The 17,039-nt window shown below is 36.2% G+C and overlaps 1 protein-coding gene across 7 annotated transcripts in view; it reads right to left on the reverse strand.

The window, feature by feature from the left end:
* Positions 1 to 17,039, reverse strand: part of BCL2L13 (BCL2 like 13) — a 102,986-nt gene that overhangs the window by 39,076 nt on the left and 46,871 nt on the right. For 4 of the 7 annotated variants that reach the window (XM_007503843.3, XM_007503842.3, XM_001373851.4 and 1 more), the window contains 3 exons: positions 14,614 to 14,721; positions 12,411 to 12,567; positions 8,566 to 8,635 (listed from right to left, as the gene is read on the reverse strand). In XM_007503843.3, coding sequence (XP_007503905.1) covers positions 8,566 to 8,635; positions 12,411 to 12,567; positions 14,614 to 14,721 — 335 coding nt within the window. The other 3 variants (XR_008912169.1, XM_016425986.2, XM_056799078.1) reach the window with 3 other exon arrangements.

Below are 17,039 nucleotides of genomic sequence, written 5' to 3' on the forward strand. Positions count from 1 at the left end.
CCCCTTGGATGAGGATAGTCTCAATAGTAATAAAAATTCAAAAGAGATGGTTTTAGAGAGAAAAGTCCCATGTTGCAACCTATCACTGCCTCTCTTGAGTGACTTATTCCACCCCTCTGAAAATTTAAGGAAGCCAAGTACAGCTTGAGAGAATGCAGGGTTTTCCCAATGTAATCTACATTGTTGCTGAAGTGGTCTCAAGTTACAAACTCTCTGAGAAGCTAACACCTGGCACAGGAGAGAAGAGGCTGGAAGGGAGCTGAATGGGAAAGTAGTAGTGATGCAGGTAAACTGGGCACTAGTGTTCCAGCACTGGCTGGGGAGTGGGGCATGGAGCAGGGATGGGTGACTCATCTTCTCACTTCATCACTCCTTAGGGAGTGCACAGTCTCACTCTGAAGATCACCAGTTAGAGGAATTGTAGAGGTTACCTGTTGGTGAGGCTGAAATCAAGGCTAGGACTCCAACTGCCACATCTACCCTATTAGCCCGAATATAAATAAGACACCGAATAGAGTGCAATCCTCAAGTATTTTGAAGGGTACTTCAGAAGGAGGAAACACTACATTTGCTTCTGGAACACTGTACTTTTTTTAAAAATTGGTATATTTATTTAATTGATTAATTTAGAATATTTTTCCATGGTTACATGATTCATGTTCTTTCCCTCCTCTCCTCCCACTCCCCTCCCATAGCCAATGAGCAATTCAACTGGGTTTTACATGTGTCCTTGATCAAGACCTATTTCCATATTATTGATAATTGCATTAGGGTGATCATTTAGAGTCTACACCCCAGTCATATCCCCTCGACCCATGTGATCAAGCAGTTGTTTTTCTTTTGCATTTCTGTTCCCACAGTTCTTTCTCTAGGTGTGGATAGCATCTTTCTCATAAGTTCCACAGAATTGTCCTGGATCATTGCATTGCTGCTAGTAGAGAAGTCCATTACATTTGATCGTACCACAGTGTATCAGTCTCTGTGTACAATGTTCTCCTGATTCTGCTCCTCTCACTCTGCATCAATTCCTGGAGGTCGTTACAGTTCACATGGAATTCCTCCAGTTCATTATTCCTTTGAGCACAATAGTATTCCATTATCAACATATACCACAATTTGTTCAGCCATTCCCCAATTGAAGGGCATCCCCCCATTTTCCAATTTTTGCCACCACAAAGAGCGCAGCTATGAATATCCTTGTACAAGTCTTTTTCCTTATTATCTCTTTGGGGTACAAACCCAGCAGTGTTATGGCTGGATCAAAGGGCAGGCAGTCTTTTAAAGCCCTTTGGGCACATTTCCAAATTGCCTGGAACTTCTTCTAAGCTTGAATGTTGTTTGTATTGTCTGCCTCCTGAGCCACAAGGATTTTATTTTTTTTTTATTTTTTTTATTTTTATTTGGTCATTTCCAAACATTATTCATTGGAAACAAAGATCATTTTCTTTTCTTCCACCTCTCCCACAGCCGACGCATGAGTCCACTGGGTATCACATGTGTTCTTGATTCAAACCCATTTCCATGTTGTTGGTATTTGCATTAGAGTGTTCATTTAGAGTCTCTCCTCAGTCATATCCCCTCCACCCCTGTAGTCAAGCAGTTGCTTTTCATCGGTATTTTTGCTCCCACAGTTTATCTTCTGCTTGTGGATAGTATTTTTTAGATCCCTGCAGATTGTTCAGGGACACTGCATTGACACTAATGGAGAAGTCCATTCCATTCAATTGTACCACAATGTATCAGTCTCTGTGTACAATGTTTTCCTGGTTCTGCTCCTTTCGCTCTGCATCACTTCCTGGAGGTTGTTCCAGTCTCCATGGAATTCCTCCACTTTATTATTCCTTTGAGCACAATAGTATTCCATCACCAACAGATACCACAATTTGTTCAGCCATTCCCCAATTGAAGGGCATCCCCTCATTTTCCAATTTTTGGCCACCACAAAGAGTGCAGCTATGAATATCCTTGTACAAGTCTTTTTCCTTATTATCTCTTTGGGGTACAAGCCCAGTAGTGCTATGGCTGGATCAAAGGGCAGACAGTCTTTTATCGCTCTTTGGGCATAGTTCCAAATTGCCCTCCAGAATGGTTGGATCAGTTCACAACTCCACCAGCAATGAATCAATGTCCCTACTTTGCCACATCCCCTCCAGCATTCATTACTTTCCATAGCTGTCATGTTAGCCAATCTGCTAGGTGTGAGGTGATACCTCAGAGTTGTTTTGATTTGCATCTCTCTGATTATAAGAGATGTAGAACACTTTTTCATGTGCTTATTAATAGTTTTGATTTCTTTGGCTGAGAACTGCCTGTCCATGTCCCTTGCCCATTTATCAATTGGAGAATGGCTTGATTTTTTGTACAATTGATTTAGCTCTTTGTAAATTTGAGTAATTAAACCTTTGTCAGAGGTTTTTATGAAGATTGTTTTTGAAGATTGTTTATGAAGATTGAATTTGTTGCTACCCTTCTGATTTTAGTTACATTGGTTTTGTTTGTACAAAAACTTTTTAATTTGATGTAGTCAAAATTATTTATTTTACATTTTGTGACTCTTTCTAAGTCTTGCTTGGTTTTAAAATCTTTCCCTTCCCAAAGGTCTAACAGGTATACTATTCTGTGTTCACCTAATTTACTTATAGTTTCCTTCTTTATGTTCAAGTCATTCACCCATTCTGAATTTATCTTGGTGTAAGGTGTGAGGTGTTGATCCAAATCTAATCTCTCCCACACTGTCTTCCAATTTTCCCAGCAGTTTTTATCAAATAATGGATTTTTGTCCCAAAAGCTGGGGTCTTTGGGTTTGTCATAAACTGTCTTGCTGAGATCATTTAAACCAAGTCTATTCCACTGATCCTCCTTTCTGTCTCTTAGCCAGGACCAAATTGTTTTGATAACCACTGCTTTATAGTAGAGTTTGAGATCTGGGACTGTAAGTCCTCCTTCCTTTGCATTTTTTTTCATGATTTCCCTGGATATCCTTGATCCTTTGTTCTTCCAAATGAACTTAGTTATGTTTTTTTCTAATTCAGTAAAGAAGTTTTTTGGTAGTTCAATGGGTATGGCACTAAATAAGTAAATTAATCTGGGTAGGATTGTCATTTTTATTATGTTAGCTCGTCCCACCCATGAGCAATCAATGTTTTTCCAATTGTTTAGATCTAGTTTTAGCTGTGTGGAAAGTGTTTTGTAGTTGTGTTCATATAGTTCCTGTGTTTGTCTCGGCAGATAGATTCCTAAGTATTTTATATTGTCTAGGGTGATTTTGAATGGCCACAAGGATTTTAAAGTTCACATCATGACTTCATTGGATTCCTTTATTAACTTGGGTTTTGGTTCAAGAAGCCTTTTTTTAACATGGTTAATATTATTTTCTCTACCCATCATCAAATAAATAATGGGTAAATGTTCAGAAATCATAAATACAAGAGCCTTGGCATAAGAGCTACCAAAACCAAAAACAATGGCATTAGATCTATTGCCACCAAGATTTAGCCTAAATCTATTTTCAGTGATCTCCTTAATACCCTTCCAGTACATTTGAACAATGTTGCATTCTAACATAAATTCTCAATTCATTTAAGATGTAGTGATTATAAATAGATGCACTAAAATGCATGCTGAGGCACACAATACACATCTTATGGTTTCAAGCTGGAAGTGCTCCAATATAGTGCGAATGCGACTTTCAAAGGTATATATTGGGGGGAAAATCATCTTTATTTGGGTTAATATGGTATGTGTGACTAAGGTTGAATGTAAATCATGGAGGTTGGAGAACTGGGAAGCAAGAGTGATTTAAAATGTAATCTGAAGAATCCACATCTAAGGGTTGGGATTCTCTTACAGAAGAAAACTGGTGCAGATAATGATCTCCTTGAGAAGGAAAAAAACCTTAAAGGCAATAGAGAACAGCTACCAGGACCTGGATAGGATGATATATCTAGATGCAATGAACCTCAACAAGAAGTGGCCAAGAGAATAGTCAGGAAGTGGCAATGAGAAATAAGCATGGCTGCCCTACCTGATCCAGTGAATTTCTGGAGTGGGGGAGGCAGTGCTGAGAGGAAAGGAGGGGAATAAGTCAAAATGAATGCTGTAATATTTAAACTCTGGTCCTTAATTTCCATAGTTTATTAATATTTATTCAGACAGGAAAGGGCAAACAGCGTGGGAAAAAAACTAGTTTTATCCTGCCATGTGACCAATCTCCCCAAGAACCCCTTAATCACCTTCCTTTAGCTGCACACATCTGAGAAAATTGAGAGGGCCTACTTCCTGGAACTCCCTCCCAGGATCATACATTGGGGCCCTACCTGTGTCTCTGAGATCCGAGAGAATAGAGCCAGGGACATGGGTCACGGGGCAGTGACCTAGGCACCTGAGCTGGAAATGATTGGGAAATTGATCTGGGGGTAAAAGGGAAGGAATAAAAGAGGGGGTTCTAGAAGTAGGCTCTCTATTCTCTCGGCTATGTGGCTAAAGGAAGATGGCTAAGGGGTCCACAATGCAGAACCAGAAAAGGGAACCCAGAATACAGCTATATAACTGACAGAAGATGGAAGTAGCTTAAAAGGAATAGGCCCCAAATTAGGATTTACTTATTAACATATTCCATAAGTCAGACAATGGAAAGTGAAGCTAGAACTGCAAGAGATAGGAATGACATGCAGTGATAACAGAAAGACACTATATCTGGCCATCTAAAATTTTTTTCAAATTACAAAAATATAAGAAAAAGGATCATTTTCTAATGAATGGTCAAAGGATACAGCAGGTAGCCTATAAAAGAAGAAATGCAAGCTATCTACAACTATATGAAAAATGCTCCAAATCTCTCATATGAGAAATGAAAAACAAAACAACTCTCAGGGAACTGAAAACTAGAAGTGGAACTAGCCCAATGTCTCCCTATTGTTTTCTTGTTGTTGTTATTATTATTGTTTTAAACCCTTACCTTCCATCTTAGAATCAATACTGTGTATTAGTTCCAAGGCAGAAGAGTGGGAAGGGCTAGGCCCAGGGTCACACAGCCAGGAAGTGTCCGAGGCCAGATTTCAGCCCAGGTTCTTTTGTCTCTAGGCCTGGCTCTTTATCCACTGAGCCACCCAACTGCCCCCTCCCTATTGTTGAACGCAGAACTCCAATATGACCTAAGATTCTCTAATGCTAAATTGAGAAGTCTATCTAAGATACCACTCTGCTTCACAAATCCCAGGCTAAAGTCAAGAGAGGTGCTGTCAGACTGATCTCTCTCTGTCAAGCCTTGGTCTGGTCTGCTCTAACTGAAATCTCTACAAACAAAAAAATAATCCAGTAGTTATCAGTGGACACAGTATCTACTAGTCTTCACCTTTAGGACTTTCCTTCAGATACTACCTCAAAGCCAGTTAGCTTTGTAAAATGATAACTACAGTGAAGGTGAGAGAGAGACAATGAAGAAGAGAAAAACAGGGAAAAGTGGAGAGCCATAGGGAAGTGATAAAGGGATGGAAATCAATAGTTGAGGTCACTCCCAAAAAGGAATGACCAGAGCAGAAGTATAGGCTAACTAGACTATAGTCAAAGAGCAAGATTAATAAGAAGAGAATACAAAGGCTTGAAAGTTTGTGATATTAGTACCTAAATTTTTGTTCATCAACTTACCTAATTACCAAGTAGTTTAAATATAAAACAAGTCAATTTTATTTTAATACTTCAAGAGTCCATAGTTCCATCAATGTGACTGCTCCTTGCATTCATAGAGATCTCTACTTCTCCATGACTTAGCAAATGGCCAAAAAAAAACCTCATCAATCTTGTACTCAACCTGGTCAAACAAAAATCTGTTGCTGGTAATATACCTGAAATCTCTTCATTTTGACAGTACCTGTCAAAGTTTGCACTTTCAGAATGTAGAATCACCTCTAAACTATGATTAGGTGGCAACATTAGTGGAGGACTTTCATGGAATTAATCTTATCACATACCTTTATAATTATAAAAGTTATAAAATCTATCCTAAATATTCACATATGATAGTATTTTCCTTTTTCAAAAGAACTCAATGGAAGCAAAAGCGGGCATATAACACAACAAAATCCATTTATGTATAATATCTAACAGAGAATGAAATAATGATGGGGCTGGGGAACTAAAATATCGCTTTAGAAAACTTATATATAAAAGCAATTAAAACACTGAGTGATTTAGAACCAGAAGACCTGCATTTCAGTCCCAACTCTTGCAAGTCACTTAAACTTATGAAGCCGAATCTCAGTGTCTTCATCTACCACACAAGGAGAGTGAGAGAGTCTAATGAGGTATGCCTTATAACCTTAATACACTAAGTAAGTATAAATTATTTTTTGGTCTAGACCTATGATTTTATTAGTGTAGAGCAATCTTAGTGAGGAAACTCCTTATATCAGATAAAACTTAGTGCCCTGGGACACTGCAAGGTTAATGATTTGAAGATCACAAAGTTATTACAGGTATACCTCATTTTATTATGCTTCACAGATAATGCGTTTTTTAATAAAATGAAGATTTGTGGTCTAACAGTGCATGCTCACATCATGTCTGTGATACAATTTGGTAATTCTCACAATATTTCAATCTTTTTCATTATTATTATATCTGTCATGGTGATCAGTAATCTTTGATGTTACTGTTATAATTGTTTTGGGAGACCCATGAACCCCCAAGCCCATATAAGCCAGCAAACTTAGCTGATAAATGTTTGTTCTAATTATTCCATCAACCCATCTCTCTTCCTCTCTTCTTTGGCCTCCCTATTGACTGAGACACAACAATATTGAAATTAGGCCAATTAATAACCCTGCAATGGCCTGCAGGTGTTCAAGTGAAAGGAAGAGTACATAGAAATGATAGACATCAATGCTGTCTTATTTTAAAAATTGCCAGTATAAGCCCAACTTTTAGCAACCACTGCCCTGATAAGCCAGCAGCCATCAACATCAGGGCAAGATCCTCCACCAGAAAAAAAGATATGACTTGCTGAGGGGCTTGGTGCTAGTTAGCATTATTTTTAGCAATATTTTTTAGTTTTTTAAAACACTGTTTTTTAGACATAATACTATTGCACTTAATAGACTACAGCATTGTATAAACAATTTTATATGCACTGGGAAACCAAAAAATTCATGTAACTCACTTTATTATAATATTTGCTTTACTGTGGTGGTCTGGAACTGAACCCACATCTTGGAGGTATGCCTATGTTAGGGGCAGGACATGAACCCAGGTCTTCTGACTCCTAAATCAATTCTTTAGTCACTACCTTCTTTCCCCATTCCAAACATCCTAATTTTCTAAGTATTACCTTAAGAAAATGGGAAAACTGAAACCATCAATGATATGTATGCTCACTCTCAAGTGTTAATTAGAACTATATAAATGTAAACTATTACTATTCAGGGGATATAATTTAGCCTAAAGCAAAAAAAGGTTCTAGGGTAGAAGGGGATTTTTAGAGAATTACTGTTATTGGATGTAATCTACATGGTGATAACCAAAAACTGTATTATTACCTATTATACTAATTTTCCTATATATAGCACAGCAACTTTTATTAAACAAATCTTCAAAGCTCTCCTTTTTTCTGTAACTTCTCTTCACTCAGATGCCCACTGTATGGGTATCTCTGGCAATCACCAGAGACTGCCCTCTCTGGCTTATCTCAGTGGCAATTCTCCCACCATCTTTTCCTCTTCAACAAATCTTATGAAATTCAGTGCTTTAGGTATTTGTGATAATAATGAAAAATTATGATAAAACTAGTATGCAATGTTGGGCAGTGAGATGATAGAGTGGATAGAGTGACAGGCCTGGAGTCAGAAAGACTCTGCTTCCTGACTTCAAATCTGGTCTCAGATACTTACCAGCTTGTGACCCTGGGTAAGTCAATTGACCCTGTTTCCCTCAGTTTCCTCATCTATAAAATGAGCTGGAGAAGGAAATGACAAATCACTCCAGTATTTATACCAAAAAAAAAAAAAAACTCAAATGGGGTCACAAAAAGTCAAATATGATTGAACAACAACAAGTGTAGAATGATAGTAAAAGAGAAGGCAATCCATCTACTGAGGCCTGATTTCCCCATCCATGTAATATATAAATGATTGTAAATTTTGGAGAAAATGTTGCCTGCTTAATCCAAGTGAGTGAACCTAGTGGTAGAAATTTCAGGTCAACCACAAGAGGAGTGTGGTTAGAAACCCTCTTTTAATAAAAGATTGGAGATGGGAAGTCCTGGTTTCAAATCTGGCCTCAGATACTTCCTAGCTGTGTGACCCTGGGCAAGACACTTAATCACACTTAACTACTCTTCTTCCTTAGGACCAATACATAGTATTGATTCTAAGATGGAAGGTAAGGGTGGGGGAAAAAAATATGGGGGCTTTACAATCATACCCTATATACAGGGCTGCCTGCCTATAAGGCCAGCCTTGATTTTTCTATAAGTACTAAGCTATAAGAAATCTGTTAATGCTGAGAACTATATAATATATAATATCAACATGTTAAAAAACCTTTAAACACACACAATAATTTGTATAGTACCTTATTCCAGCCGCTGGCAAGAGCTGCAGTGTCCTGTGTACATTCCCGAAATGCCTGATAGCTCACTGGCCTGTAGAAATTTTTTTTAAAAGTCTGAGTCAAAGAAGGAAAACTAATAAATGTTGCGATGACTATACAAATACAAACACATGAAACACGATTCACCCTCTCTACCATTAGACTAATACTCTATTTGGGCCCTTAAAATAATAATAATAATAATCAAGGAAAAGCATAACTTCACACTGATAGCTTCCACCATTCTTAGAACACTAAGTTAATATAAAATATTTTGAATTACATAGTCAATTTTCCAGAACAATTTATGTCCAGTTAAATTTGTAGCTATTGTTAAATATTTTTTAAGTTTTCTGAATTAACCTAATATAACCTTTGTATCACAATCTGGTTCATTATAGGACCAAAGAATAATGGGATAAAGGAAAACCAAAAAACTGTCATTCAGCACAGTTCTAAAAACGAACCACAATATAACTGATGTTTATATCAACTGGTAAGATTTTTCATGTTTAAAGGAGTAGATCATATTTGTATATCAAAATTCCAGAATACTAATTCTTTAAAGTCTGGAAAGAACTTTTTCTTATTTTTTTCTCTAATAATTAGAGTACTAGACTTACTATTCAAATAATTGGGTAGTAAAAATAAATGATAAATTAGGTCACTTATTAATTTGCTCCAAGTTTTAAATTCTGTGCCTTGGTTTCCTCATCTACTTGGTATCATTTTAAAATATGAGAACAGCAATTCACTACATGAAAATAATTGTATTTTAAACTGACAAGGTTTAAACCTATATAATAGATGATAAAAGTACTCATTTTTTTAGGACTTGAATCTCTTCTTAAAATAACTTTCTCATCCACTAATGGTCCCAGAAAGCAATTCAGTATAGTAGAAAGCCCAATGAACTGGAATTCTGGATGCTTAGGTCAGTTTCAAGCTCTGATTTTTACTAATTATTGATATCTGACCTTAAGCAAGTCACTAAACTTCTCTGGGCTTCATCAAAGAAATGGGTTTGATGATCTCTAAATTTCTTTTCTGCTCTAATTTCTTTTGATTCTAAATCACCAAATTTATGCTGCTAAAAAGAAAAAGGAGAGTCCAAGGAAGAGGGGGTAAATTTCGTAAAACTTACTTTCCCTCTGGGATATTATTTTCTTACATATTCACTAGCTCTTACCTCCCCCAGCTACTTTAAGAGTAAAAGGAAGTGACAGAAAATTAAAAGATGGATCCTCTCAGGGAACATAATTTAACCTATAGCAAAATAGTATCTGTGTTATAGGAGGTTTGGGACAATCTCTGAAAAAGCTGGGTTAAGGGAGCATTTAGTTGAATATGATTTCAAAACATTATTTTTTAAAAGTGTCTTTATAGAATGTTGGGTATAGACCTATAAAATCCAACACACCACTGACATATGCTTTGGAAGGCTAAAAATATGTGTAACTTTTAAAAACCACATATGCAAAAATTATACCTATATATGGAATTATAGATTTGTAAATAATATTTCTAATTTCAGGAAAGAGCCTAATCATCTAAATATGAAAACTATGGAAGACAGTTCTTTATAGTCCATGTTGGAATTTAATTTGATTTAAACAAGTACAACTGTTCCTAGGCAAACTTTAGCAATCATATCACATTTAGTTTGGACTCATGCTAATTACACCTACACAATATGGACATTTGGAAGATGACAGCTGAGTGAAATATTCAAAAGAAACCTAATGCATAGCCAAGCCAAAGAAGTTCACTGGCCATCTCTAAATAAAACTGTTGACGAGGCTCTTCTAAAAAGTCCAGAATTAGTTTCTTACTCTTACTTAAAGCAGTTCTGAGGATAAGGTACTATATTCAACTTAAAAACACCACAGAGGAAGGTTATCTGTGAAAACTTGGCGACTCTCAGCAACACAATGATCTGAGACATGATGAGGAATGGTGTCCACCTCCTGAGAAAGAACTGTTGGAGTTGTCTTTCACATCTAAGTATTTTTGGTTTTATTTTAGGGTTTTGGTTATGTTTGACTTTGCTCTTACAAAGATGACCAATATGGAAGTGTTTTGCATGACAAAAATAAATTTTAATCTATTAATTAAAAGTGCCCCCCCCAAAAAAAATCCACAGTTGGAAGTGTATGTAGATAAAGTTTTTTGTATTATGACTTGCTAAGATATTATAACACAAATTTGATTAGCTTTTGAAATAATCACAGTCAGAAAATAAATCATAACTTTTCTATAAAAGAGGTGGTTGAAAAGAAAAAACAATCTTTAGACTTTGGTTTTAGTCTTGATTCTGAATAAACTATTAAAAAAATTCTGGTAAACAAATAAAAAGGCAACTCTTAAGAGGCTGCAAGGTTATGAATTATTAGCAAATACTTAACCCTGCCCCATTCATTGCAAGTCAATTATACATAAGGAACTATTATTATATCTCCTCCATCCAAAACTATCTTTCAAAGTGGGGGGGGGGGGAAATCACATTTGTGAAGGAATGTGAATTGTAATCTTTAACAAGAGGTACAAATTTCAAAATATATCATAACATCTAGGACTCTGAGGGAAAAAAAAAGATAAGGGAGGAAATGGCCATTTATTTAGGAGGGAGATTAAAAATATATAAATAGATTACTAACAGACCAGGGGAGAAATTAAGACTATGTTGCCTAGAAAATATTTCTCTTTGTGGAACTCAAGACATGTTAAAAATCACTATTCAATTCTTGCTCCTAACATATCAGTTGGATCTGAGAGAAATGGAAACTAAGAGAAATTAAGTTATTCACAAGGCCATAAAGTAAAAATTCAAAATAAAGAATCTTTGTCTTTTGTTTTTCACTTATTCTTCTATCCCATATTCTCCATTCAAATGTCTTTTCCCCCAACCCCTATATTTATTTGTACTTCTTGTTCTTTCCACAGAATAGGATTCAAAAAAACCCAAAATGAGTTTTTAAAACTCCCATAATACAGAATGATACATAAAATCCTGACTTACTCAAATCTAGTATTATCCAAGATTCAGTTACTCAAAATGCAGAGAAAATGAATTAAGTTCATCTATAACCCCAACTACAGCATTTAAGAAATAATAGACTTTGTCCACTTGAATTCAAGAACTTTCTACCACATTAACTGAGCACCTAAATTGTGGATCTTGGAACAGAAGCTGTATTCTGTAAACTGGTATTCTCATCTGCTTTCAAAAGTGTATGTGTCAGTCAAATAATATTTCAAATTCATGTCAATTTAAATGAAGATTTACAGCAAATAGTTTGGATCTATTTAAATATACCTTCACTATTACTTCCTATTTGTCTCTAGTCTTAACACCAGAAACACGATTGAGAGAGAGCTAAAGTTTAAAAAAATGGGAAAATAGTTCCATGGGCTGATGTATAATTCCAAGTTGGCAGTACTTGGAATCCCTAAAATGGAGATGATATAACCTTATCTTACAATGCAATATCCAAACCTTAGCATTTAGGTATGAGCCTGTGCAGTAGTGGGAATGGGAGATCAAGACAATGAAATGAGCTGTTCTTAACCACCCAAGAAATGCATTTGTTATTCTTGACAGAATAAATAAGAAGGTACTGTGTCTATGCTAAAACATCTGAAATAATGCCTATTAGCTGAACACAAAGGGCATATGATATCTGGGGAAGATTTTTTTTTTAAGTGTTAAGGGGGAGAAAATAAATGATACAGGTTCTCATAAAAACAAAGTCTCAGTCCTTCCATTTTTAAGAGAAGGATGAGGACACTGAGGGGAAGCATACTCGGACTTGGCAATGGTGACTCACTGGCTGAGCAGAGTCTGCAATGCTTCTTGCATGTGTTCTTTCAGTTCCAGTGACACCTTCTGTCCAAGATGGGCCAAGCAGTCTTCTATTGAGCTCTCTGGATTAACAGGACTGAATACTGGAGACGTGTGGCAGTCAAAGCCTGTGCTGGTGAAAGCTGAAGAATCAGATCAAAAGAAAAACCCAACTTAAATGACATCTACAGGTACATATATTATGCAAGTCTACCCCTAATAACATATCATTAGGTGTGGCAAAATAAAAAAAAAAACAGATAACATTGAAGTTGTTTAAGATAATGGAATGATAAAGATATTGATAATAGCTTAATTATCAGGGAGAGGTCAATGAAATGCCTTGGCTTAAGAAGAATAGACAAGAAGGCTGTACTGTAGTAATACTTGTCTGTATTCTTTAAGACATATTAAATGCTTCTGTATCTTCATAGCAAAGACAATGTGTGGTTTTATTTTACAGATAACTCTTGGCTCTGTTATATCTTATCTTCAGTTTCATTTTGTTTTTCTCATAGTATTAATTTTAGGCTTGATCCTGAATAGTCATAAGAGATAGGAGGAGAGCCTGATTTAGCATCCTGGGAATCCCCACTCCTTTGTAACCTCAGATAAGAAAGTTTTGTGTTGTTTTGTTTTGTTTTAGTTCAAGTAAAAAAGGGATCCTCTCTGAATATTATAGTTCATGTGTAAAATAGAGATCATAACTGTGCCTTCTAAAGAAAATATTTTATAATCAGAAAGTGCTACATAAGTAGGAGATATTGTTGTTATTATTTGCCACCTGTACAACTGCAGTTCAAAACCACTTTCTTCCAGTTACACTGGACTTCTGATTATGGGCTAATCCAGTTAGTGGATTATATATCTAGGCTTTTTCTTTTCTTCTTTCCATAAATTGAGGCTATAAAAAATGAGGTCTGGACAAACTGATACTTGCTTTTGCACTCCTTTACCTAGGCTGCCCACATCACTGGAAATCAGTTTCCATTAAAGGTTCAGGTCTGATGCCAACATCCTAAAGAAAACTTTTCCTAAGCCTCCTAATTTTTAGAGATTTCTCTTCCAATTATTTTATATTTACTTGTCTTCCCATATGTTTTATTTCCAAGTAGAATGGAAGCTTCTTGAGAGTTGGACTTGTTTTTCACTTTTATCTTTGCATCCTCAGAGCCCTGCTGTGCCTTACACATAGTAGGTACTTAATTATTTTATAAATTAAAAATTAATGTCTAGAAAGTTAAAGCTACATTAATCTTAATTTTTATTAATGATCACTTCCAGATAGCATGTTAAGAATTCAGATTTTTTGTTTGCATTAAAAATCTAAAAAAAAAACCCACCAGATAATAATTGTAGATCAAACTACCAAGAGCTGGAAAAAAAAGTAGAACTAGCAATGGATGGGAGTTGCAAAGAAGATAATTTCAACTTGATGTCAGAAAAAAAACGTCCTAACAACTAGAGCTATCCAAAAGTGAAATGGCTTGCCTTGAGAGAGAATGGGTTTTCCTTCCTTGGAGGTCTTCAAGCAGAACTGTAAAACCAACCATTTACCAGGCATTGTTATAGTGGGGATTCATTCATGTATAAGCTGGGTTAGATAGCTACTTCTCAAATTCTATGATTTTTATAATTAACATTAAATAGTGATTCAATTTATAACTTAATACTACCAGAAACAATTATTCACAGGTCATTTAATATGATTAGGATTCTATTTCAAAAGGGTTTGTAAAAATGCAGGATTCTACTGGCTTTTAAAAATTTTGTTCAATTTAACTTATTTACTGGTTACAGAAAGGCATGTAATTTGCTAAAACTACCATAAAGATGTACTTTCACAAGGAAATTTCTTATGAATATGTGATGATATACACATCTTTAATAAATTCAAACAGAGAGAACTCTGTTCAATGAATTTGTGATAAGAAGTCTTCAAGTAAAGATTTGTTAGGCATGCAGAAGAGAGATTCTTGTACGAGTAGGTAACATGTTACCTTCTATAAACGTTGAGGACCAGTGGTTCAGGATATATGAAAAGAAACAGAAGAAAAAGAAAGCCCTTCCAATGAAATGTTTACTATTTTATGTGAGCATATATTATTTTTAAAATAAACTAAAACAAATTATCAAGTAATTTTTTTTTAAAACCAGAATGAAGTATAGCTAGAATAAGATGAACAAACCTTCAGAAATATCTTCATTCAGAGATCTCAGCTCTTCTTCAATTTCAGTCTTAATTTTCAAAAGAAGCTCTTGGTTCAAAGGTTGTAAAGATGCAGATAGCTGGACCCCTGAAATAAATCAAAAAGCTCAACATACATATAAAGAGAAAGACACAGCAGAAGAAAGATAAACAATAGGCATCAAAAAACAATATGCAAAAATTCAAGACCTTTGTTGAAAAATCAAGTCCATTTGGGTCTGTTATAAAGACCCTTTGTTGAAAGTATTTGGGCCTACTGAGGAAGGTAAAGCCTAGTGGGAATTAAAGGAAATTAAGTAAAAAGAAAATTGACTTGAGATCCCTTTGTCCCAGATATTTCTGATGGAGAGGGAAAATGAAAGTGTAACATTCAGAAACTTCTATGTCTTAAATCCTGTCATTCAGAGTCATGTTCTGCCAAGATGTAAACTCCCTTCTCCATTGGTGCCTTTCTTCCCTCATTTTCATACCTATCAAGCTTAGCTATATTTTATTTATTTATTTTTTTAACCCTTACCTTCCATCTTGGAGTCAATACTGTGTATTGGCTCCAAGGCAGAAGTGTGGTAAGGGCTAGGCAATGGGGGTCAAGTGACTTGCCCAGGGTCACACAGCTGGGAAGTGTCTGGGGTCAGATTTGAACCTAGGACCTCCCGTCTCTAGGCCTAGCTCTCAACACACTGAGCTACCCAGCTGCCCCCTATTTTATTTATTTTTAAAATTTTATTTAGAATATTTTTCCATGATTACATGATTCCTCCCTTTCCCTCCCCCCCCCCAGCTGACAAGCAATTCCACTGGGTTATACATTGTGACAAGGAAATCACTTTTAAAAGATTGATATATATTAATTTAAGGTCGCCAAGGAATTCAGCTATGTAATTCCTTAATGAAAACTCAAGTCAGCCGTCAACCTTTTATGGAGTTTTAATTACAAACAGGAGGAAGAAAGGAATTAGAGATAGAGAGATAGAGGGAGAGAGAAAGGGGAGAGAAGGGAATAGGGCTTAAATACCCCTACTGTTTAGGCTGGGCCAAAAGACCCAAGCCCTTAGATAGCTGGGGCAATGAAAGGAGATCAGTCCCTATTACTCACGTGACCAAAAATGGAGAAACAGTCTCCGGGGGGCCCCCACCTTCAGCTTCCTTCAGCGCAAGCTTCTCAGAGCACACCGCAACCACTTCGACAAACTCCTCAACCCCCTCCAGTCTCCAGACCCCCCTATCCTTAAGGAAACCATCCAAGTTTCCTCCCCTCAGTCCTCACATCTACCAATCACCTGTCCATCAATTTCCCTGTGCCAATGGAAGCTCTAGCTTAACCCAGGACCGCCCAGAGGTCTCTGGCTTTGCACATGTCTGTTGAAGTTCATATTTTCAAATAATTAAATCTTTGATCCTTTGCTACAGCCCTTTCTAAATCCTGTTAACCTGAGTAGGGTAGAGATTGGAATCCAAGTATCTCCACTGTATTACTAAAATTAATCATGACTCAAAGAAATTCCTGTTCTATGCTTAAGCATAGGTCAAAGTCCTTTCCATTGTTCAGCAAAAGGTTTCTGTCCTAAAGTAATCTTAAGAAGGGAGGAGAAGGAACCTCCCATGCCAATGGAGTTCACATTCCAATAGTCAAGACCCACTATCAATAGGAAATTTTTTCAAGTATGAAATTTCCCAATGGTGAAATTTCCAACATTTATAAGTCTAAGAAATTTTGAGGTTTACAACATGTATCATTATTCAAAACTTTTCCACATTATTCATATATGCAGTAGAGTTATCTTTTAACATCAAAACCCTAATCATATCCCCATCAAACCATGTGATCAGCCATATATTTTTCTTCTGTATTTTTGTTCCCTCAGTTCTTCCTCTGGATGTGGAGAGCATCTTTCTCATAAGTTCCACAGAATTGTCCTGGATCATTGCATTGCTGCTAGTAGAGAAGTCCATTACATTTGATTGTGCTACAGCGTATTAGTCTCTGTGTACAATGTTCTGGTTCTGCTCCTTTCGCTCTGAATCAATTCCTGGAGGTCATTCTATTAGCTATACTTTATTAACAAAATCTACTTCATCCTAAACCTCTTGCTATCACTACTTCCATTTTTGGGGGCTAAAATAAACAAGACTCTCTCTTGAAATGTCAAGCAATGCCAATCTCCAGTACTAGACATCTATACTATTCTATACTATATACTCATAGTACAGGACCAAAAGAAATCACACACATAGTCTTTGCTTCCTATCATCACATCCAGATGCTGTCTCTTCTACTCTTACTCAGCAACTTTTCCTCTCATGAAATTCATATTTTATCAGTAACACCTGACTGTCAAGATTCTTGGGGAAGGGGGGCAGCTGGGTAGCTCAGTGGATTGAGAACCAGGCCTAGAGATGGGAGGT

The sequence above is a fragment of the Monodelphis domestica genome, chromosome 5 (assembly GCF_027887165.1).
Source record: "Monodelphis domestica isolate mMonDom1 chromosome 5, mMonDom1.pri, whole genome shotgun sequence".
Taxonomy (NCBI): Eukaryota; Metazoa; Chordata; class Mammalia; order Didelphimorphia; family Didelphidae; genus Monodelphis; species Monodelphis domestica.